Raw genomic sequence first — 23053 nt, forward strand, 5'->3', positions numbered from 1 at the left:
TCCGAGGCCAGTTAATGGCCAGAGGACGCAACGTTGTGTTCTCGCGAGACTTGTGAGCGACCATCTTGCTCCCGCCCCTGACAGTGTCTCTTGCCCGGGTCACTAGGACGCGGAGAGTGCTGCGTGGACCGTCGCTGACTATGCTGTCCCGGGTGGTGCTTTCTGCGGCCGCTGCAGCGGGTGAGCCGTCTAGACCCTAGTCCGGGCTATCAGGATGATTGCAAAGGAATGCGTCTAGGATTCCATGGGAGGGGTGGGAGGAAATGGGGTGTAGAAAGGCGCAGCAAGACTTGGGCCTGAGTGAGAATGAATTACGTCTCTCGTAAGGGAAGCGTGGGAGTCCCGGGGGACAGGAAAGAGGAGTCAATGGTCTTAGTGGGCAGGCCTCGCGGGGACCGAGGGAGGGGCAGACGAGATTTCACCTTGACCTTGCTGACCTGCGCCTTGTTTCTGTGTAGCCCCCCGTCTGAAGAACGCAGCCTTCCTCGGTCCAGGGTAAGTAGGAGAGGTGTAATACTGCCCTTCGTCCTTGTTTTATCACCTCGTTTCATTTCTCTGTAACCCCCTTTTAGCTTTAGGCCTGAAGTTACCCTCTTTAGGTAATTTTGAAAAGCTTAAAGCCTCATTCAAACATTTGTGTTGTTCTAACCGCCTGGAACATTGTGTTATCTCACGGCAAAGATTAACAGGCTAAGCGATGTGTTGTAACTAAGCTGGAAACTGGTGTTTGGTGTCTTCTAAGCCCCGCCCCTTTCCCTTCTGACCTTCAGCTAGAGGTAGCTGCCACAGTCCACAGCCGGAATCGGAGTTGATAGATTGCATACCCAAAAACGAGTTCTGTTTTTGAAGAAGAAGAATGTTGTTTTCAGTCTCTCCCAGATTCCAACTTTTACTACCAAATCTTAAGAGTCAGAGAAATCATTCGTTCAGTAAATGTCTTCCTACCTACATAACCAAAGATAGAAAAATGAGGAAGGCTAACTAACTTGGTTTTGTGGAGCTCAGTCTTCTAGAGAAGGCAGTGGTAGAGAGTAATGGTTTAGAGCAAAGACTCTAAAGCTAGAACGTGATACACCTGGTTCCTCCACTTGTAATGCTGTGTGACTGCAATTTCCTCATCTGCAAAATGGAGATAATAGTACATTGTGGGTTATGAGAACTAAGAGACTTGGTTCCTGTGAAACTCTAAGAACAGTGCTTGATACATAGTATGTGATTAGTGTTACCGTCTGTCACTCATGTTTCATAAAACATGTCAGTTTTCTTTGGAATTTCTTTTTGCTTCCCGACTTAGTCCTAAATCTTGCCAGATTTGATAGCTATTTGTGCCTTGAAAAAATGGCTTTAATCCATCTGTCATTTTTGTGTGTGCAATAAAGTGAGGCTGTAATTGCTTCTAGCTTATCAGAAAAAAAAAAAGATTCCATACAGACAAGTTAACAAGTAATTGTAATAGAAGTCATAAATAAAATAACTGTATATAAGATATAGGGAACATCCTTGATTTCTCCTTCCACATTCCATATTTAATTCATTCAACAAGGCCGTTCCTCCAGATTTTATCTGGACTCTTGTTTTTTTCACTACCACTGCTACTGAAGTATGAACCACTGTCAACTTTCACCTGGTCTATTTCAGTAGTCTCTTAACTAGTCTTGTTGCATCTCCGTTCTTGTCCTGTTACAACCTGTTCTCACAGTAGCCTTAAGGATTACATGACCCCCACCCCTCCTCCCAGTCCCAACAAAACCCTCCAGAGCTCCCCATCCCACTGAAATAAAATTCAGAGTTACCATAACGCAGAAGATCCAACATGAATTGATCTCATCCTCCCTCTTGATTTATCTCTTTATATTCTCTTTTTAGCACACTCTCCAGCCGTGCTGGCCTTCTCGCTGTTCCTTTGAAAATTGCCAAGCTTACTGTTGCCTTGGGTCTTTGGACTTGTTCTCTCTTTTCCCCAGGTCATTGACTCATGTGTCGTCTGACCTCCTACCAAAAAAGCCTTTTGCACTGCATTGCTCCCTAGCTCCTTACCTTACCCCACCCCATTTTTCTTCATAGACTTTCAGTGCCTGAAATTGTATGTGGACCTATACACTCATACGTTCCACAACCCCACTAGAATGTGAAGGCTGGGACCTTGTCTGCTCATTGCTGTACTGCCAACACCTGACATAAGGATGACTGAATGTGAGATTGGGGAGGTCTTTATAAAGGATATGCTTGAAATGTTGTGAAGGCTGCTTGGGCTTGGCAGCCGTTTAGTGAAAGACATACCAGGCAGAAGGAGCAGCATGAGGCATGTTTTTGGTTTTTTTGTTTGTTTTTGAGAGCTCTGAGTAGTTCCATATGGCTAGAGGGTAGGAGAATGAAGGAAGATGATGTAAAATCTGACAGGTGCTGAATCGTGTATGCTATATTAAGGAGTTTGTTTTCTGTAGGCAGGAGAGCCTATTGAAGAGTTTTAAAGTCAAATTTGCATTTTAAAAACATTGGCAGTAGCGGGGAGGAGCTAAGTTTAAGAGGTATATTTGTCGAGAAGCAGGGAGACCAGGTTTGGGATTGTTAACTGGTTTAGGCCAGAGATAATGAGGGCTTGAACTAAGGCAGTTGGGGAGAGAATTTGAGTTGGTCTGAAGCAAGTTTTATAGTTTAAACAAGCAAGTTTAAATAGTTCAAGAACTTGTTGAAGCAACTTCTATAGTTCAAGCTTTAAACCACTGATTTAAATCTGGTTCTCGTCCTGGAGTAGTATTGCTCTCCAGGGGACATTTTGGCAATGTCTGAAGACATTTTTGGTTGTCACCACTGGGTGGGAGAGGGGATGCTAATTGGCATCTTGTGTATAAAGGCCTTGGGGGTACTGCTAATCACTCTACAGTGCACAGAACAGCCTTCCACAGCAACAAAAAAATTGACAATAGTCCAGAAAGTCAGTAGTGGTGAGGTTGAGAAACCCTCATTTAAATGAAAGAATCTTGAGCATGATTCTCAGATTTCAAAAGTTGGTGGGCTAGCCAAGACATTGAGAGGAGAAATATTCAAAAGACAAGCAGCAAACCAACATCAATGAAATAGTATAAACGCCTACATTGCAGAGGGATAGAGGCAGAGCAGGGGCTGGGGGACAAAAACATGTTGGGAATTTGAAGGAGACGGAGCTGACAGCATATATAAAAAGACTAGAGGATTTTATTTCATCAGAATTTTAATGAAATACCAATATACTGTAACTTCTAAAAATGCAACCTTGAGCTATTGGAATATGAGCATAGTTTACAAACCCATGGTAATAGTACAGTGATTCAAGCCCAATAATGGCATTTGCAGGTCTTCCGTGTATATTTGGAGAATGAATGAATTGATCAAGCTGTATTTAGAGTATTATGTTCAGTTCTGTATACCTCCTTTTAGTAAATAAAACCAAACAGCTCCTTGTGGGGGACAGTTAGGATTGTGAGAGAACTGAAGATGTTTAACCCAGATGCACGAGTATTATGTGTGTTACATAGAAAAATAACATTAGAACTAATGGATAGAGGTCTCGAGTTTGTACACAGCAGTTCAGCTTAAAGACCAACTTAATCTGTCCGACACTGAAAAGGCCTGTTTCACACCATGATTAGTTAGCACACCATCGCAGAGCATATTCAGAAGGGCCAAAGTCCTTGCCATCAAGGTGCTCTCAACACAGTGGACCTGTACTGTAATAGCTAATCGCTTACGTAGAACTTTACCGTATGCTTAGCACCATTCTAAGACTTTACATAAAATCCTCACAGCAACCCTATAAAAGCATGTTCTTTATTCCCACTTTACGGAGAGAAATCTGATTACAGAAGCTTAATCTTGCTCAAAGTCTAGTGGCACATCTAGGATTTAAACCCAGATAATCTGGCTGCAGGGTCTATGTTATGTTTTCAGTTCCAGTAATAGACATACAAAGTGCTAGACAGATGACCTTTAAGACCTACAGAAGGGCTTCTGGTTTGGGTGGATAGTTACATAAAACTTCCAGTCAGGGTACCTGGGTGCCTCAGTCAGTTAAACATCTTAACTTTGGCTCGGGTCATGATCTCGTGGTTCATCAGTTGGAGCCGTATGTCAGGCTCACTGCTGTCAGCACAGAGCCCACTTCAGAGCCTCTGTCTCTCTCTCTCTCTGCCCCTACCCCACTTGCATGCTCTCTCTCTCAAAAATAAACAAACATTTTAAAAAATAAAACAAATGTTTTAGTCATTCACCTTTGTCACACAGCTAATTATTGAACCCTCCCTTTCCTGTTCCTGGTCTGTTCCCTTTCCATTATGACAGTGGGAAACCGCCTCTGTCCTCATCCCCATTCATTGTTTCTACTAATTGTGCGTACATTGTGTTCTTTTTAAAGAACAGGCTTTAAATTTGTATAATTGCTACCCGAAGGGTATTGCAGGCAACAAGGATCTTTCACACAGGGCAACCAAGCCTTGCCCCTGTACCACCTCTTCCTGAATATGGAGGAAAAGTTCGTTTTGGGCTGATCCCCGAGGAGTTCTTCCAGTTCCTTTATCCCAAAACTGGCGTAACAGGTAAGCATTTGCCCAGTGTTTGGTAGTATGTTTACATGGTATGGTTTATGTGTACCTAGGATTATAGTGGCCTCTTACCTCTTCCATATATACCCCAAAAATGAAGTCAAAAGTAAATTGTGGAAGTGATTCAATGTAACACTTTTGATTTGGTTGCTCTAACTTGTCTTTGGAGTAAATGTGTTAGGGATATTAACTTGATTTTATAGCGTTGTGCCATTTGTTGATACACCACATTTATTAAATGGCTGCCCTATGCAGGGCATTCTTCTAGGCATACAGGGGCAAACTAAGGTGCCTGCCATCATGGAACACGTGTTCTGTTACAGGACAGACAGTAAAGAAACGAGTAGTTGTATAAGGTATTGTCAGTTAGTGGAAGAACTATGGATTGAAATAAAGCTAGGTAAGATCATAGAGATTATTAACTTGTATATATAAGAATTAAAACAGAAATTGGGCCATATTAGGTTTTTCCCTTTTAAAAAGGCATAAACTATTCTGAGATCTTACATTTTTGTAATGCAGTATTCTTTCACTTACGTTATTTAATCCTTAACAACAGTCCTGTAAGAACTTTTTATTTCACAGAAGAACTAGCAAATAATTTGCTGACATTTATTCTGTCTTTAGTGACTGAGTTGGACTTACACCCAGGATCTCCAATTCAGTGTTTACTTTTACTTTTTTACTTTTCTGCAGTGCCTTTCTTGCTACAACTACTGGTGTGACTGTGGAACATAGGAAACCAAAGTTTTTTGGGTTTTTTTGTTTGTTTTGTTTTAACCCTCCAGGGGGTGGCCTAAAATAGCATTTCTGTACCTGAATTTGCAAGAAACATTAGGGTCCTCAGATCCCCATAGGTGATAAAAAACATTACATATGAATAGGCTTTTTCGCAAATTCATACTTAAAACTTTTGATTTGCACTCAGGGCACCTGGGTAGCTCAGTTGGTTGAGCATCCAGCTTCAGCTCATTTCATGATCTCATAGTTCATGAGTTTAAGCCGAACATTGGGCTCACTGCTGTCAGCGCAGAGCCCGCTTAAGATCCTCTGTCCCCTTCTCTCTGCCCCTCCCCCACTTGTGCGCTCTCAAAAATAAGAAAAACATTAGATAAAATAAAATTTCTGATTCACAGTCAGATTTAAAGTTTGTATACTGGAGTGGCATCTGAGTGCTTCAGTCAGTTAAGCGTCTAACTCTTGATTTCTGCTGAGGTTATGATCTCACTGTTTCTAGGAGCTCCCTGCTGACAGTGAAGAGCCTGCTTGGGATTCTCTCTCCCTCTTTCTGTCCCACGTGGGCATGCATGCACACTCTCTCTCAAAATAAATAAACTTAAAAAAAATAAAATTTATATATTGGAGGCAAATATTTTTTAAAAAAGGAACTGTTGAAAGTTTTTTCAGGAAAATGGATAAAATACATTTTAGACTATAACCCTTTTATTTTCATAATACATCCTAACATTCTTTGGTACTAGTGTTGCTCAGAAAAACTGTAAAATGCTGCCCTAAAGCCGGCTTTGTCCTTGTCTTGCATGTTTTGAGGCATAGCAGAAGATCCTAAAGAGACATACATCATGCTTTTGTGTCCTTTCAGAACTCATGTCCTGGTTAAAGAAAAAGATAGCTATGTTTGTAGCATTGCAATTAGGTGCTGTAAGAATTGAGAATCCTGCGATTTATTTAATTCATACAGCTTTTATATTGGGTTCTTTTTGCTTATTTCCAGTGTCTGTTTCCTATTCAATATAAAGAAATAGTATATTTTGCCGCACAAATTACTTCTGGAAGTAACCTGACGTTTAGGTTTGTTAAGCAGTTGTGCTAGGCACTTTACATACATTATTTCTCAGTTTCATCCACCCTGTGAAGAAGGTACCATTCCCATTTTACAGATGAGGAAACTAAATTCAGAGATTATTAATATTTCTTACGTGTTATAGAGTCAGATTTCCTGGAGTCCACATCCTTATTCTTTCAACTCTACCATATGGCTCCTCAGGGCAGGGTCATCTTTAAATCCAGTTATCTTAAATCGTTATATAATACCTTCAACTAATAAAATGCAGAGGTTTTTGTCTTCCCTTTCAGATACAGTATATCCATCATAAAATAACTTTTCTTTCTTTTAGGACCCTATGTGCTTGGAACTGGGCTTATCTTATATTTTCTGTCCAAAGAAATATATGTGATCACTGCAGAGACCTTTACTGCCGTATCAACAATAGGATTGCTTATCTATATAATTAAAAAATATGGTGCCTCTGTTGGAGAATTTGCTGATAAACTCAATGAGGTAAGAATCATAAACCTGATTTCTCAATTTAGATTGTGCTGAAAGCATCAATGCTGGGCGCCTGGGTGGCTCAGTCGGTTAAGCATCCAACTTTGGCTCAGGTCATGTTCTCACAGTTCATGACTTCAAACCCTGCGTCAGGCTCTGTGCTTGCTCTCTCTTTCTCTCTCTCAAAAATAAATAAACATTGGGGCGCCTGGGTGGCGCAGTCGGTTAAGCGTCCGACTTCAGCCAGGTCACGATCTCGCGGTCCGTGAGTTCGAGCCCCGCGTCGGGCTCTGGGCTGATGGCTCAGAGCCTGGAGCCTGTTTCCGATTCTGTGTCTCCCTCTCTCTCTGCCCCTCCCCCGTTCATGCTCTGTCTCTCTCTGTCCCAAAAATAAATAAACGTTGAAAAAAAAAATTTTTTTTTTTAAAAAATAAATAAACATTAAAAAAAATTGAAAGCATCAATGCCATCAAGTGATGTTTCTGATGTTAATGTTAATTAACAAGAAGTGAATTTAATTATAATGAGGAAAATTGTGTTAATGCTAGTTACTAATTTGAGATAAATTTTTTTAAATCTACCAAACTTTCTCCAGTTTTTCCAGTTTTTTTCATTCAACAGGATGTTGTGTAACTATTGTGGGCAATTATTTTTAAGAATTTGTGCATTTTTTTCCTGTGTCTGTATGTCTCTTTGTGGGTGTTTTCACAAACGAAGAATATAACTTTGAAGAAGCATGAAATGAAGTTATTCTTGTTATCCTTTATGCTTTCATTGATCTTTGTTGTAAAATTATAATTGCAGCAAAAAATTGCCCAACTAGAAGAGGTGAAACAGGCTTCCATCAAGCAGATCCAGGATGCAATTGATATGGAAAAGTCACAGCAAGCACTGGTTCAAAAGCGCCATTACCTTTTTGATGTCCAGAGGGTAGGTTTCAGAACCTCCTAAGGAGAATGGTTACTCGTTTATGTGCATTTAAAACAAAAATTAGAATCTCTTATGAGGAATGGTTGAATATGTTGAACATATTTTATTAAGAAAAGAGATTTTGGTGGGGGTTGGCAATTACAGCTATTTAGATATTCAATATCTGTCAAATGGATAAATAATTAGAATTACTACTCTAAAATTAAAAGTTATAAAAGAACATATTTTGGATCCACACAGAAGGAAAGTAGTTATTAAATTATGGCTGACTAAAAAATGGTATTCGCTCTCTAAGGCCATAGGCAAAGTACGTGCTCTGTGTTTCATATATGCTTGCTGTGAGGAAATCTGATACCTGATATTCCAGTTTACAAAGCAAATTCAGAAAACAGTGGAACTTTTTACTACGGTCAAGGCATCATTAGATGCTAAACTACTTAGTTTCTGGAACATTTTTGGAACACGTTCAAGTATTTTTGCTTTAACAATCATATTGTTATCTCCTCTGAGCCCAGTGCTTTATGCCTGATATTTACAGTGACATGGCCTTATATTGATATTTTATGTTACAGAAGCATGTATGAAATGAAAAATGAGATACAAGTATCTAAAATATTAAGGATGTAGGCCAGTATTTCTTAGTGCGGTCTCCACATATGTCAGTTGTCTTTGGTGCAGGTTTTTGGACCCAGTCAAAGACTGGAAGCAGAATCTATGTTTTTAAAAACTGATTCATAAGGATTCTCAAACACGTAAATGTTTAAAAACCTCAGAAAACTTTAAAACCTTTCTGTACATAATTTAGATTTCAACCAGAGAATGAAATAAAATCTGACTTTTGAAGATACAGCTTTTTCATAAGACTCAAATAGGTAGTCACTAATTTTCTGTTTATGAAATACTTAATAGCTCCTGATCGTCAAGGCAAGTGTTGGGAATAAAAGAAAGTCTGCCTTCATGGGAGTCTGCTTTCTAGCCAGGGGTTGAGAGAATGATAGAAAAACAATAATTGAGCAGATGGGAATGCCAACTGGTAATAAGTGAGATGTAGAACAATTAACTAGGAAAGGAATAGAGTTAAAAGGAACTAATTAGAGGAAAAGAGATTTACAAGGGGGGAGTTATTTTTATCAGGCAGTCTAGAAAGATCTCTAATGTGATACTTGAACAGAGACCTGAAGAAGTGATGGTACAAGCTATGTGGACTTCCGGGAAAATAGCGTTGCAGCAGAGGGAAGAAAAATCACAAGGGCCTACACCTGGAAACTTGTTTGGTGTAGTCCAGGAAGAGTGAGGACACCAGTGTAGCTGAAGAGGCATGAGTGAGGAGGAGAAAACGTAGCAAAGTAGATAGTGGTCAGGGGCTGGATCAGGTAAAGTTTTTAGGCTTCTCTATGGACTTTGTCCTCTGAATGAGAAAGTCATTGAAGCTTTTAAGTAGAGGAGTAATACAATCCCACTTTTGTTGAAGTGTCACTCTGATTGCTTTGTTGGCAAATAGCCTTCAGTCTTGTAGCACTGGTTTGAAATGCCTACAAGTTAGCCAAGTACAGTTGTTAGGTACAGACCATTGGATGTAGGAGTCTGGAATTTATGGGGAGGATTCTAGGCTGGAGATTGGGGAGGTCATGAGCTGACAGATGGTACTTAAAATTACAAGACTAGAACATGATGAAAAGAAAAAAACAAAAACAAAACAGGTGAAAACAAGGACAGTGTCAATCTGTAGTCATCCTAGTTATGGTGAGGAAATAAAGGGCCTAAGAATTTGCTGTACATTTAGCGACATGGAGGTTCTTGGTAACCTTGGTAAGGGCTATTTTAGTAAAGTGATTGGAGTAGGTTGAAGAAAAAGTGGAAAGAAGAAAGTGGAGTCAGTAAGGACAACTGTCAAAAATGTCAAGGAGTTTTACTGTAATAGTGAGCAGAGAAATTAGCAGCTAGGAGGGGAGGATGTAGGAATCGAGATTTTTAAAAGATGGAAAATATGATTACATGTTAGTGTCTGATAGAATTTAGGAGAGAGAGAAAAACTGATGCAAGAAAAGGGAAGAGAGGTTTGCTGGAGTGATGTCCTTCAGTAGGCCAGAGGGCTTGGGACATAGCGTGCAGGGGGATGGGCTGCATCCACGGTTCGGCCGCAGTTACAGAGAGGAAGGCAAGTACACGAGTATGGATTCAGGTGTACTAGGTTATGTGGTGGTAGAAGTTTGTGGAAGTTCTCTTACTGCTCCCCTTTTCTCAGTGAAGCAGGATGAAGGTCATTTGCTGAGAGTGAAAGTAGTCAAGGAGGTACCAGAGATTAGGAGAAAGAAGGCCAGGAAGATGAATGGACTAAAGAAATGTACTTAGAGGTATTAAGGGCCTACTTGAGATTAATGTCTCTGTGTAACAGGCAGATCTGCAAGGATTCACACTACAGACTAAAAGATAACAATGTCCCTGTCACTGTTGTTGATTTGATCTTAATCTAGAGGTAGTAGGTGGTATTAGAGAAGAGAAAGGAATAAAAGATCTGTAATTTAGCAGAGGCAGTTATCATAATTTAAAGCTTACCTAATTATATACCTAGAAAACCTAAGAGAATCAACATAACTTAATAACGAAATTCGGGGCGCCTGGGTGGCATAGTCAGTTAAGCATCCTACTTTTTGATCTTGACTCAGGTCACGATCTTACAGTTTGTGAGTTCGACTCCTACATCGGGCTCTGCGCTGATGGTGTGGAGCCTGCTTGGGATTCTGTCTCTCCTCTCTGCCCCTCCCCTGCTTGTGCGTGTGCTCTCTCTTTCTCTCAAAATAAATAAATAAATGTTAAAAAATTTTAATGATCAAATTCAGTCAGCTGTTCGGGTGCAACGTTACTAAGAAACGAAATCAGTGCCCTCCGTATACAAATAGCAGTCAGTTAGAAAATACAGTGGAAGAAGATAAACCATCTAGGAAGCGATGCATCGAGTACACCTCGCTATAAAAGTACAAACTTTTTACTTCAAAAAATAGAAAATGCTCATGTGGTTTAAGGTTCTAAGAACCTTGTTCTTAGATTGGAAGACTCAATATTATAAAGAGATACACTCTCCCTGCTTTAATCTCTAAATTTAACACATTCTTATAAGGAAAATACTGATAGCCTGAGGGTAGGGGATGTTGGGGCTTGGACAAATTGATTATTAATAGAAGCAGAATACCCAGGAATATTTTGGAAAAGAGAAGTAGTGAGAACCTATCCTGCCAAATATGAAAACCCATTATAAGATTATAAGAAACTATACGTAGTATGTGCATTGCATGAAAGGAAGGTCAGGGTGGTGCCACGGAAGAGAAGGTCTAAACGCTAAGGCAATTTAGACATGCCAGTTTCATCATAGAGGGGAGAGAATTGGGCCCCTGTGTAGACATGAGTTTGGCTTCCTACTTTTTGCTTTCTACTAAAATAAATTTCAAATGAATTAAAGGTCTTTCTGAGGAATGAAACCATAAAAGTGGAAAAAGAGAACGTGAAAAAAAATACAATTCCTTTGGAGTTGGCAAAGCCTTTCTAATAAAGATAACAAAATCAGGATCTTCTGTGTGGTGACAGATGTTAACTACACTTACTCCGGTGACCATTTCACAATGAATGCAAAATACTGAATTTATGTTATATACTTGAAATTACACTTCAGTTTATAAAAATTAAATTATACCTCAGTTTAAAAAAAATCCATGGATAAAAAAGATGTATATGTACACAATGGAATACTATTCGGCCATAAAAAAAGAATGCAATCTTGCCATTTGCAACGACGTGGATAGAGTTGATAGTAGTATGCTAAGTGAAATAAGTCAGAGAAAGACAGCCTATATGATTTCACTTGTGGGATTTAAGAAAACAAAGGAGCAAAGGGGGGAAAGAGCAAGAGAGAGACAAACCAAGAAACAGACACTTAACTGTAGAAAACAAACTGGTGGTTACTGGAGAGGAGGGGGCAGGGGGTTGGGTGAAATAGGTGATGGGGATTAAGGAGGGCACTTGTGATGAGCACCGGATAATGTGCGGAAATGTTGAATCCCTGTATTGTACACCTGAAACTAATATGCTGCATATTTATTGGAATTTAAATAAAAACTTGAAAGAGAATAAAAATAGAAAAACTGCAAAACTCCAGAAATTATAAGAGGAAAACTTGTTCAATTGATCTCATAAAAATTTTACACGTACAAATTAGCATAAACAAAGTTAAATGACCAACTGGGAAGACTGTGTGTGTTCCATGTGACACAAAAGGGTAGTTACCTTAGGGGAGACCAATATCCCAGTAGAAAACTAGGCATAGGACATGGACCATTGATAAGTGAGTACATGTAAATGGTTCCTAAATATGTAAATTTTCTCCTTAGATAATGACAAAGTTCATTTTTTCTGCTTATGAGAATAGCATGAGGTAAAAGGTTTTCTAAACATCATTGGTCAGGGTTTGTGTTGCCAGTAGGAGAATGAAGTAGTACAAGTTTATATGGAATTTGACAGTGTTGATCAGTTTAAGAGCATGGGCTTTAGAGCCTGGCTCCTTGTATTCAGATCTTGGCTTCACAGTTTATTAGCTCTGTAACCTTGGACAAGTTCCTTAGCTTCTGCCTCAGTTTGTTTACCATAAAATGGATATAGTAATAGTAACTGTCCCATGGTGTGATGATAAGACTTCATTGAATTGACACACAGTGTTTAGAACATAGTAGGTACTCAACAGATGTTATTATTACAATAGAGACTGACACACAAGTGCAGACATACGCAGCAGATGCAGCAATATTTGTAGTAGAAAAAAACGGGAAGCAGTCTAATCTGTTAATAGAACTTAGTTAATTAAACTGCATTATGGAACCACCAGTATGGTAGAATTCAATGTAACTTAAAATTGAGGTGGATCTACGTGTCATAATTAGTAAAAGGGATGTGTGGGTGTGTGTGCGTGCGTGTGCCTGCCTTTACCTGTATTTTGTTTATTGAATGTTTCTGGGAGGAAATACAGGAAGATGGTGGCCTGTGGGGGGACTGGAGGAAACTTACTGTATATACTTTCAAACATACTTTTACTGTAAATATGCTATTAGAATTTTTTATCGCATGTGTCTCTTACTCAAATAAAATAATTTTGTGTAAAGTACAAGAAAGTGGTGGGGTGTTCTGACTGGCAGAATCCGCAGAGTGGAAATGATCCTTCAACTATGCATAAAGTTTTCATCAATTCTTAATTTTGTCTCAGAATAACATTGCTATGGCACTGGAACTTACTTACCGGGAACGGCTGCATAGAGTATACAAGGAGGTAAAGAATCGCCTGGACTATCACATCTCTGTGCAGAACATGATGCGTCGAAAGGAACAAGAGCACATGATAAACTGGGTGGAGAAGCATGTGGTGCAGAGCATCTCTGCACAGCAGGTACATGATGTTCTGAAACTTCTGGAGCTGTATTTCTGACGAGCCTCTGCTGATGCGCTGTTAGGCTAGGAATTGCTGGTGGGGAGTCTTTTTTTTTTTTTTTTTTTTTTTTTTTTAACGTTTATTTATTTTGGAGACAGAGACAGAGCATGAGTGGGGGAGGGTCAGAGAGAGAGAGAGAGGGAGACAGACACAGAATCTGAAACAGGCTCCAGGCTCTGCACTGTCAGCACAGAGCCCGACGCAGGGCTTGAACTCACGGGCCGTGAGATCATGACCTGAGCCGAAGTCAGACGCTTAATCCACTGAGCCACCTAGGCGCCCCGCTGGTGGGGAGTCTTTAGGCTCCAAGATGATGGGGTCGCCCTGTTGTGTTTCTCTGGGTAGTGGTAACTTGGAGGACGCTGCCCACCTGCCTTGGTGGCTTTCCTCTTCACTCAGAACTTGGTATCAGAGAATCTCTCAGTATCAGAGACAGCGGGAGGTAGTTGGCACGGCTTGTGGCAGACTTGTATTCAGGATCCATCATTTGGGAAACATTAACCAACAGATTTCATTTTTCTGTACAGCAGACTGAATAGAGCTATTTCTGAGTCCCTTCCATTTCCTCATTCCATGATCTCTACTCCATTTCCTCTTCCTTGCCACTTAAATCACTGGTCATGAATGGAAAAGAAATGTTTTTATTATTTACCTAAATTCTTTTTTTTTTTTTTTACTTGATTTCTTCTTTCCCAAATATATAGTATATGTAGGCATTTCTAGTCATTTTCTGTATAATACTCAAGGACTAGAAAAACAGGGTCTATCAACATTTAATAATTTTTTTCTCAATAAATTGTCTTGTGTAAAAGTAACACGTTTATTTAAGAAACGGGGAAAACAAAAAATACAGAAAAGAGACAAAATTATTCTCATTTTTAACATTTCTGTGTTACTAATGTTAGGTTGGTAGTTTTCAAGCAACTGTTAGCTGTGTAACATCGGTGACACGTGGTTACAGGAATGTCTGGCTTCAAATTCTATGTAGGTTTCACTCATAAAAGCTGTGAGCCAGGGGATTTTAACTAGTTTCTGGGATTTGCTTTAAATAAATTGTATCTCCCCTATGTCACATAAAGAATTCCTAGTCTATCATATCAAGCCAGTAATCCATCTTGAGATTCTGTAGGAGCCTCAAGATCTTGTAGGAGGTATCCTTTAGAATTACAATGTTTATACCCTTCCGTGATTTGGAGATGTCTAAACAGATTGCTCTTTCTTTATCACAGGAGAAGGAGACAATTGCCAAGTGCATTGCAGACCTGAAGCTCCTTGCAAAGAAGGCTCAAGCACAGCCAGTTTTGTAAATGCATCTATCTCTGTGGAGACAGCTAGAAGCAGTTGACCAAGGAGACTCATCGATGTGGCATAGTCTTTCTGTATTGCTGTCTACTGAAGTTACACTTAACCTTTCCCAAAAGTGAAGTTTGAATTTCACATGAGAATGAAAACAGTCTGTTGGCCAGTGAGATGTTTTTCATCCTTCTTGCTCTGTATTTTGAGTTGTTCCATGATCACTTTTGAATAAGCAGTTTGCTTTTAATAAAATTTGTTGCCTGACTAAAGATTACCAAGTTAGAGTTTAAATTTGTAATTAATTCTACCATCTTGCATTAAAGTGACAGTTGAGACTAGGTTTTTCAAGTTGTGTAATGTTCTAAAATATTTCAACATTTGTCATATGGGTAAAAATCAAACATGTCATTGAACTGATAATTTAGTGTAAGCTATTCCTGGCCAACAAAAGGAAATCTTGTGTATCAAGTCACATTATTGACTTTGTTATTTTAGTAATATGTCTACAGAAAATATGGACCCAATGTGTCATAAAACTATTCTAAAGAATCCAGCAAATAAATTTAAAAAATCTTCCCTTCTATAGGTTTGTCTGCTTTTAATTCTCCCATACTTGTATAAGGATGTCCTTGTACACAGGACAGCTTACATAATAGGAAATATTTGAAAATATGTACCATATGGATAATTGCTATTTTCATTGACTTCTTAGGATTTTAATTTATGAAACAATAGATATCAGTTCAGTATTTATTGATGGATAATATATTCACTTACTATATAAATTAGATTGATACCCTTATTGTTACTTAAAGAGATTTTGCTAGGGTCAACAGAGGTGTTTCAAATTACTCATTTAGCAAAGGATTTATAAGAACCTAGTTGGTGCTAAGCACCATCCTGTACTGATAATACAGAGAGAAAATCCCCTATCAAAAAGTTAAAAAATCTTTGGAAAGGCAGTAAGAATATGTGAACAATAGAGCCTTTAGCACAGGTACTTTGAGAATATAATGACAAGTACCATTTTAGATAGTCTCACTAGCCTCATCGTTTTTCTTGTATATAACTATCAGCGTTCAGAGAAGCAGAACTAGGATATATGTTTGTAAGGAATTTGACTGCTGTTGTGGGAGCTGGTTAAGCTGGTCTCTGAAAGTCTTTTTTTACCTTGGTTTCTGATGCAGGAGCTTGAAGTCCACAGAGCGGGCAGTGGCAAGGTGGATGTAAAGTGGGAGACACAGGAACAAGTAGAAATCGCAAGCACAGACTGAAACCCTTGTCCGTTTTTATTACCTCTGACTTTGATGGTATGATTTCCTCAAAAAGCCCGGGTCCTTTTTCACACATACCTTGTCCAAAGGTGAGAAAAGCTGAAGGGTGATGCGGGAAAGGTGGGGAAGGCCCAGCTGCAGCTGCTGAGCCACCGATCAGCAACATGTACGACCCACTGGACAGTTGCTGCTTCACACCTGCCCTCTGAAATTGCTCAAGAATCAAATGGCGCACTCTAAGCAAAACATTCAGGGAAGAGAATTCTGGAAAGTAGTTCAGCCTAACCCACTTGACACATTAAGAACCACCACAATAACTATCCTGTTAATAAATGTTACCCTGAATAAAGAAAGCAAAAACTCTAATCCCAGGAAGTTCAATGAACCCCCAATAAAACATGGAGACAGCATGGGGCGCCTGGGTGGCTCAGTCAGTTAAGCATCCGACTTCGGTTCAGGTCATGATCTCACACTGCAAGTTCAAGCCCCGCGTTGGGCTCTGTGCTGACAGCTCAGAGCCTGGAGCCTGCTTCAGATTCTGTGTCTCCCTCTCTCTCACCCTCCCCCATTCATGCTCTGTCTCTCTCTGTCTCAAAAACAAACGTTTTTAAAAAATTAAAAACAAAAAAACATGGAGACAGCAGAAAGGTGACAAGTCAGAAAAGAAAGGCTGAGCTGGCATTTGAAAGAGGAAGTTGGCCAGAAGAGTGAGGGATTCAAGTCCAGAAGGAAGGAGCAGCATTCATGATTGTAGAGAAGCTAATGTAACAGAGCAGCATTCTTAAAACTGAAGAATTTGAACTATGAATAGGAGTTATATTAGAGTTCTTAATGCTGTGCTTAGAAGTGGGATTTTGTTCCGAGGAGAGGGAAGCCAGTGAAAGGTTTTAAACAGAGGAATGCTAACTTTCATTTCAGAAAAGTCACTATCAACAGTAGAGGACAGTTTGGAGAGGCAAAGCTAGTTCGGCTGCTGGAACGTTCTAGCGAAAAGACATTGAAGACTTTTAAGGCCTTGGCAGTGTGGACGGAAAGGAATTGAGAAACACTAAAGGTAACAGTGGGATTGAGTGTAGAGAATATGGAAGAAGGGAAAAACGTGAGTCACAGCTTTCTTGCTTGAAAGAGAAGTGAAAGGGAGATATTCTCACTGTGGTTTGGAATACAGGATAAACTGTGATTCAGGGAAGAATAAGGCTCAGCGTAGAGCCATGAGAGAACATCGGTGTTTGAGAAATGGTAGATAAGGAGGATTCTGCCAAAGGAAGAATAGCCACTTACTGGAGGAAAACCAGGAGACAATAGAATAAAATCAGAACGGTGGCGAGTTCTGTCAGAAGAGCCACTTTTTCAGGGAGATTAAGAGGACTTCACGCCCATCAGAGTTCATCACTTGGAAGTCTCTGGTGGCCCTGTCTAGAGTAGTTTTGGTTGAATGGTGGGGACAGAAGATCACAGCGGTGGTAAAGGACTGAAAGGCAGTGAGGAAATGGACCTTCATGGAATAATTTCCAGAACGCTACTCACCCTCCGTCATACTGTCTACATGCCTAATGAACAACTTAAAGGCATCTCAAACTGAAGTCAAAAATAGATCTCTCAGTCTCTGCCCACAGCCGGCCCTTCCCTCAGATAATGGCACTACCATTCACCCAAGCTGCTCAGGCCAAAAACTAGGAGTCAATCTTAAGTTCCACTCACTTTCCCTATCCAATCCATCAGCAAGTCTTGTTACCTGTACTCTCAAACTTCTCTCAGATCTGGCCACTCCTCCCACTGCTTAATCCAAGCTGCTGCTTCGGCTACTACACTTCGGGCTACTACAATTCTCTGTTGCCACACTTGCACCTCTTAACAAGCCTCCGTAGCCAAAGTGAGCTTTATCAAATGTAAGTCTAAACCCATCACTCCCCTGCATAAAACTGTAATGCCCCATCACACTTAAATAGAATCTAGTCCTCACCATTATTCATAAGATACTGTATGATCTGGTCCCCAGCAGCCTCTCGGACCTCATCTACCACTCCTTGTTCATTCTGCTTTGGCTACCCTTTCTTTGCTGTTCCTCAGACGTCTAAACCTTTCCAGTTTGCAGTGTTGGCACAAACTTAGAGCTTCCCAGACAGGTTACCACGAATGGCAAATATGCCAGGAGATACTGCTCTCCTTAATACATGGAGCAGCCGGGCTGTTCGAGGCCTCGGCCAATGATTTCAGGCTGAGAACAGCATCTGGGTTTCTCACAGGGCCACCTGATCTGAGCAGAGTCTGAAAACATGCCCCATAGTCCCCAGAACCAGAGAGTCAGATGAGTGACGTCCTGCACTCAGCAACACTGAAACATTGCCAAGACAGTGCTCTGCCAACCTAGACCTTAGCCGTAGCCAGTTATAGGAGCACATGCTGCTTCTCTTGGGCAAGAGGCCACGGATGGAGGAACTTATTTACCTGTGCCCCAGGAGTGTGGTGTCACGGCCCAAAGTGAAGCCAGCCAGAAAAGAGAGGAGGTGATAAGCTGAACAGGGTTCCTGGAGGTAAAACTCCACAGACTACACTCCAGATCTCCACCTTCAAATTACCAGACGTTTATTTCTATGTGGTAGATGTGGTTTAGTACTTGCAAACTGGCCACGTGGTGATTGGCTGTGCAGTCTGCAAGTTAGAGTAGGGTGATTATTTTTTAAATACGTGATATGAAAAAGTCCAGTTGAACTTGAAGTATTTTTGTGTTAGCAAAAGAAATAGATTACAATGTCAGTGAGAAAAGGTAACTGTTGTTAGATTCTTTACTTTTGTTATAAATGTGATAATGACCATAAGAAAATTTATTATCAACGATAACTAATAATAATCTGAAGACCATTCCAGTCAAGTCAGTCACCCTAATTCAGGGGTTATTCTTAGCAACACGCATGGTGAAATAACCAGAAATGTTTCCTGATGGGACTAAATATAAACTAGACAATGCCACCTGCGATGTTAATCTAGCTAAAAATATTTAACTTGAATCTATCAAGGCTTAAGATATAAATTCCAGTTCCAGGAAATGAAGGAGATAGAGGAACAAGATAAATGACACTAAAGGAAGTAATTAAATTAAGGATTGTTTTTCTATATGTTAGGTCTTGTGTTTTCCCTTAAATTTTTTTTGATGTTCTCTATTAGGGTCCTATACCTCTTTTATAACACTTACTTTAAATGCTATCTGTCCTTTATTAGTATTATAAAATGTACCTTGCTTAAATTTTCTGTTTGCTGTTGAAGCACGAAGTACAATTAAGATGTGGACTCCTGGAGCTTTGTTGTTGGGATTCAAATACAATTAAACTGCAAAATCTTGAAACTTTGGCTTCCACTAGTGGTAGACAAGGTAATTCAGACCAACTGTCTGACTGAAGAAATTTTTAACATCTGAGCGAAATATAAAACCTATCTTAGGGGTACGAAAGCACCACAAGATAATGAGAAATCGTCAGGCCAAGAACCGAGAGATGGTGGAAATTCAGAGAGGTGAGTGTAGCCCTCGGGACCACTTCTGCCCTGGGAGCATTTGCCAATCTAGAGGTAGCCAAGAGACTACGCTATGCTTCTGGTGGCTTCACCGGCCTCTGGTAGCTTGAGGAATGAAAGACGGAGCCCAGGACCCATCAAGGATGAAACGCAAGTAAACATCACCACTGCCCACCATCACCACATACCGTGCACACAGTCAGCCGCGCTCAGAGCACAGGTGAAGCCAGAAAACACCAGTCCTTACACTTGATAGCGCCTTGCTGTGAGTGGACCCACTCAGTGAACTCAGCCCTGAACTCGGATTAAGGTGATCCCAGATTGCCGATGCCCCCAGGTCTCTGGCCAAAAAAACCCACGTGACCTTGTTTGGAGGAAGAAAACAACATCCTAGTCTTCTCTTTCTTCTGCAAATGATTTTTCAAACCCAATTTTAGAGGAAGAGGTAATCAGATAATTAGAAGATAAGATACCTTAAGCCAGGACTAAACAAGCCATAAGCTAATTATGCTTATTGTAGTGAAGGAGATAAAAGTCTAATGCGAAAATGTTGACAGAAGGGTGCTTGGCTGGCTCAGTCAGTAGAGCATCTGACTCTTGATCTCAGGGTTGTGAGTTCAAGTCCCATGTTGGGTGTGGGGCCTACTTACAAAAAATGTGGACAGAGAACGAGACACTCTCTTAAAAGAAACAGAAGTTTTGAAACATATAAATTCTAGAACTGAAAAAATATACAGAAATTAGCTCAATTGGCCATTTTGTATAGCAGATTAGAAAGGAGCAATTATGAACTGGAAATAACTTAAAAGAGAACAGCCAGAATGAAGAAGAGAGACAAAAAGATGAAAAACACAAAAGGGAGAGTAGGAGAGAAGATACAATAAGGTCTAAATATGCGGTTGGAGTCCCAAAAGAAAATGAGAGAAGACGAGGCAGAAGGAATATTTAAAGAGCTTACGGCCAGAAGATCGTGAAAGGAAATGATCAGTGTGTGGGGGGAAAGTACCTAACTAGAATTCTATAGCAGCAAAAATATCTTCTTTTAAGAATGAAAGAGAAATAAAGATTTTGAGAGAACTAAAAATGAGTTAGCAACCAGTAAGTAGCAGTTCATTAAAAGACTAAAAGCTATTCTTAAGACGAGGAAAATGATCCCATAGAACATGCCAGAAACACAAGGGAAAAGGAAGAAAAACATAGCTATTAAATATGTGAGTAAACCTAAATGAATATTATAAATATAAAACCTTTGGAGATTAAAATATTTTTATGTAGAAATAGACAAATTCGGGGGTGCCCTGGTGGCTCAGTGGTTTGCATCCCGCTCTTGATTTAGGCTCTCAGGTCATGACCTCACAGTGGCAAGACTGAGCCCTGTGTCAGGCTCCTCGCTGGGCATGAAGACTGCTTGAGATTTTCTCCCTCCCTCTGCCTCTGCCCCTCTACTCGTGTGCATGCTCTCTCTCTCTCAAAAAAAAAAAAGTATATATATATATATATATATATATATATATATATATATAACACATTCATATATGAATGTGTATATATATATATATATATATATATATATATATATGGAGAGAGAGAGATTCATAATTACATCAGTAACTAAAGAATTAGGAAGCAGTTAGGATATAGAGTCTGAACAAACACAAACACAAACTAGACTTAATAGAGGTACAGAACACCACTCCCAATAACCGCAGGCTGTACAATTTTTCTCAAGTACATACAAAATAGTATGTAAGACTTGACCATATAATATGCATGATGCATGTCTCAACAGATTTTAAAGGATTGAAATCGTGCCGAGTATTTTTGCTGACCACAGAAAAATTATGCTTACAAGTTGTTAACAAAAAGATAAGGAGATCTACATATATTTTGAAATTAAGAAACACCTTTCTAAATAATCCATGCATCAAAGAAATCAGAAAGGAAATTAAAAAGTATTGTAAAATGAATGATAGAAGATATAGAACCGCAGAGTGCAAAATCTGGCCCAAAACTTGCTGAAGTTGGGTTTGCAGTTAGAGGATCCTCAAAGAAGTTTTGTTTTGTTTTTCTCTTTGCCCTCCCTCTTGCCCAGAGCCAAGATTGGAATAAGCCAGCGTTGTAGGCAGGATTCTACGCTGCGGCACAGTGTCCGCCTCCTGGTGTTACCCTGGGTGAAATCCCTTCCCCTGAGCGCAGATTTAATCTGTGCCTTGGATCTAATCAATACAATATAGCAAAGGTGGTGGGGTGTCCCTCCCCTGATTGGGTTACTTTATGTGGCCAAAGGTGATGAGACGTCACTCCCACTGCTACATTATGCTGTGTAAGACCATCCCAGCAGCCTAGTAAGACTCTCCTGCTGGCCTTAAAGAAGCAGGAGATTGTGTTTTGAACTACCTATGAACAGGGCCAACGGCAGAGAACTGCAGACAACTTCTAGGACCCGAGGGCAGACTCCAACAGAGAGCCAGTGACAAGCTGGAGCCCCCTCAGTCTTACAGCCAAAAGGAAACGAATTCATCCAACAAATGGAGTTTCAAAGTGGATCTTCCCCCCCAGCCAAGCCTCTGATGAAACCAAGACCCCAGCCAATACTTGAACTGCACCCTGGTGAGAGCCTGAAAGCAGAGAACCCTGTTAAGCTGTACCCAAGCCTGTAACCCACAGATCCTGTGAGATAATAAGTGTGCACTCTCTTAAGCCTCTAATTGTGTGACCATTTGTTATGCTGCTGTTGAAAGCTGGTACAAGGATCCCTACCATTTCCATCTGTGGCATGACTTTTCCTCATTTACCCACTGTGGGTCCCCTTTCGGAGGGTCCGATGCAAATTCCCACCTTTGTGCAGGCTTTAGAGTTGGTTTCCAGATCTTATGCAAATGGCATTTCAACCCTAGCTCTGGCTCAACAAAGATTACCAGCTATTCCCCAAGCAAACACCAGCTCCAGCTCTCACCCAGCGGGCTTCCTTTCTACCTTTGAGGATTTCCAACATCTAGTTCAGCCATGCATTTTTAAATGATGGTGTTTAAAATGTTTTACCCAGCACTTATTGGTGTTCTTTAACAAGAGAATCTCTTTAAAGATCCAATCTGCTCTATGTCCCGGGATTTCTGTTCAACTGTGCAACCCACTGAAGTCTTATTTCCCGCCACTGCCAACCCTAAGCTACATTCACAGAAGAGATCATGATCTCTTAATTTCCTAATCCAATCTACTCTTTCCAGCCCTCATGTTACTGCACCTCCCTCTCAGCAGCATCTGGCACTGTTGGCCACAGTTTTCCTGCTTGCTTGCTTTCCTTCCTTCCTTCCTTCCTTCCTTCCTTCCTTCCTTCCTTCCTTCCTTCCCTCCCTCCCTGGCTTCTAATAGCACATGTGAGATAAGAACTATCCCAAAATCTCCATGTCTTTTGCCCATTTCTTCACTGGATTATTTGGTTTTTGGGTGTTGAGTTTGATAAATTCTTTATAGATTTTGGATACTAACCCTTTATCTGATATGTCATTCGCAAATATCTTCTCCCATTCCATCAGTTGCCTTTTAGTTTTGCTGATTGTTTCCTTCACTGTGCAGAAGTTTTTTATTTTGATGAGGTCCCAATAGTTCATTTTTCTTTTGTTGCCCTTGCCTTCAGAGACGTGTTGAGTAAGTTGCTGTGGCCAAGGTCGAAGAGGTTTTTTCCTGCTTTCTCCTCAAGGATTTTGAT

At 40.2% G+C, this 23053-nt stretch overlaps 1 protein-coding gene across 1 annotated transcript; it reads left to right on the forward strand.

Moving 5' to 3' along the window:
* The first annotated feature begins 29 nt into the window (after nucleotides 1-29).
* ATP5PB (ATP synthase peripheral stalk-membrane subunit b) lies at nucleotides 30-15143 on the forward strand. The gene is made up of 7 exons (XM_011285065.3): nucleotides 30-180; nucleotides 459-495; nucleotides 4426-4571; nucleotides 6713-6876; nucleotides 7669-7794; nucleotides 13043-13222; nucleotides 14494-15143. The coding sequence occupies exons 1-7, from the start codon at nucleotides 141-143 to the stop codon at nucleotides 14569-14571; spliced, it is 771 nt and encodes a 256-aa protein (XP_011283367.1). The 5' UTR covers nucleotides 30-140; the 3' UTR covers nucleotides 14572-15143.
* Nucleotides 15144-23053: the final 7910 nt, after the last annotated feature.

This window comes from Felis catus, chromosome C1 (assembly GCF_018350175.1).
Source record: "Felis catus isolate Fca126 chromosome C1, F.catus_Fca126_mat1.0, whole genome shotgun sequence".
Taxonomy (NCBI): domain Eukaryota; kingdom Metazoa; phylum Chordata; class Mammalia; order Carnivora; family Felidae; genus Felis; species Felis catus.

Excerpts from the sequence above, each read along its gene's own strand:
- ATP5PB (XM_011285065.3), top strand. The coding sequence starts at position 141 with ATGCTGTCCCGGGTGGTGCTTTCTGCGGCCGCTGCAGCGG. Across the intron at positions 496-4,425 it reads GCAGCCTTCCTCGGTCCAGG|GGTATTGCAGGCAACAAGGA; the intron begins GTAAGTAGGAGA and ends TGCTACCCGAAG. Across the intron at positions 13,223-14,493 it reads AGAGCATCTCTGCACAGCAG|GAGAAGGAGACAATTGCCAA; the intron begins GTACATGATGTT and ends TCTTTATCACAG.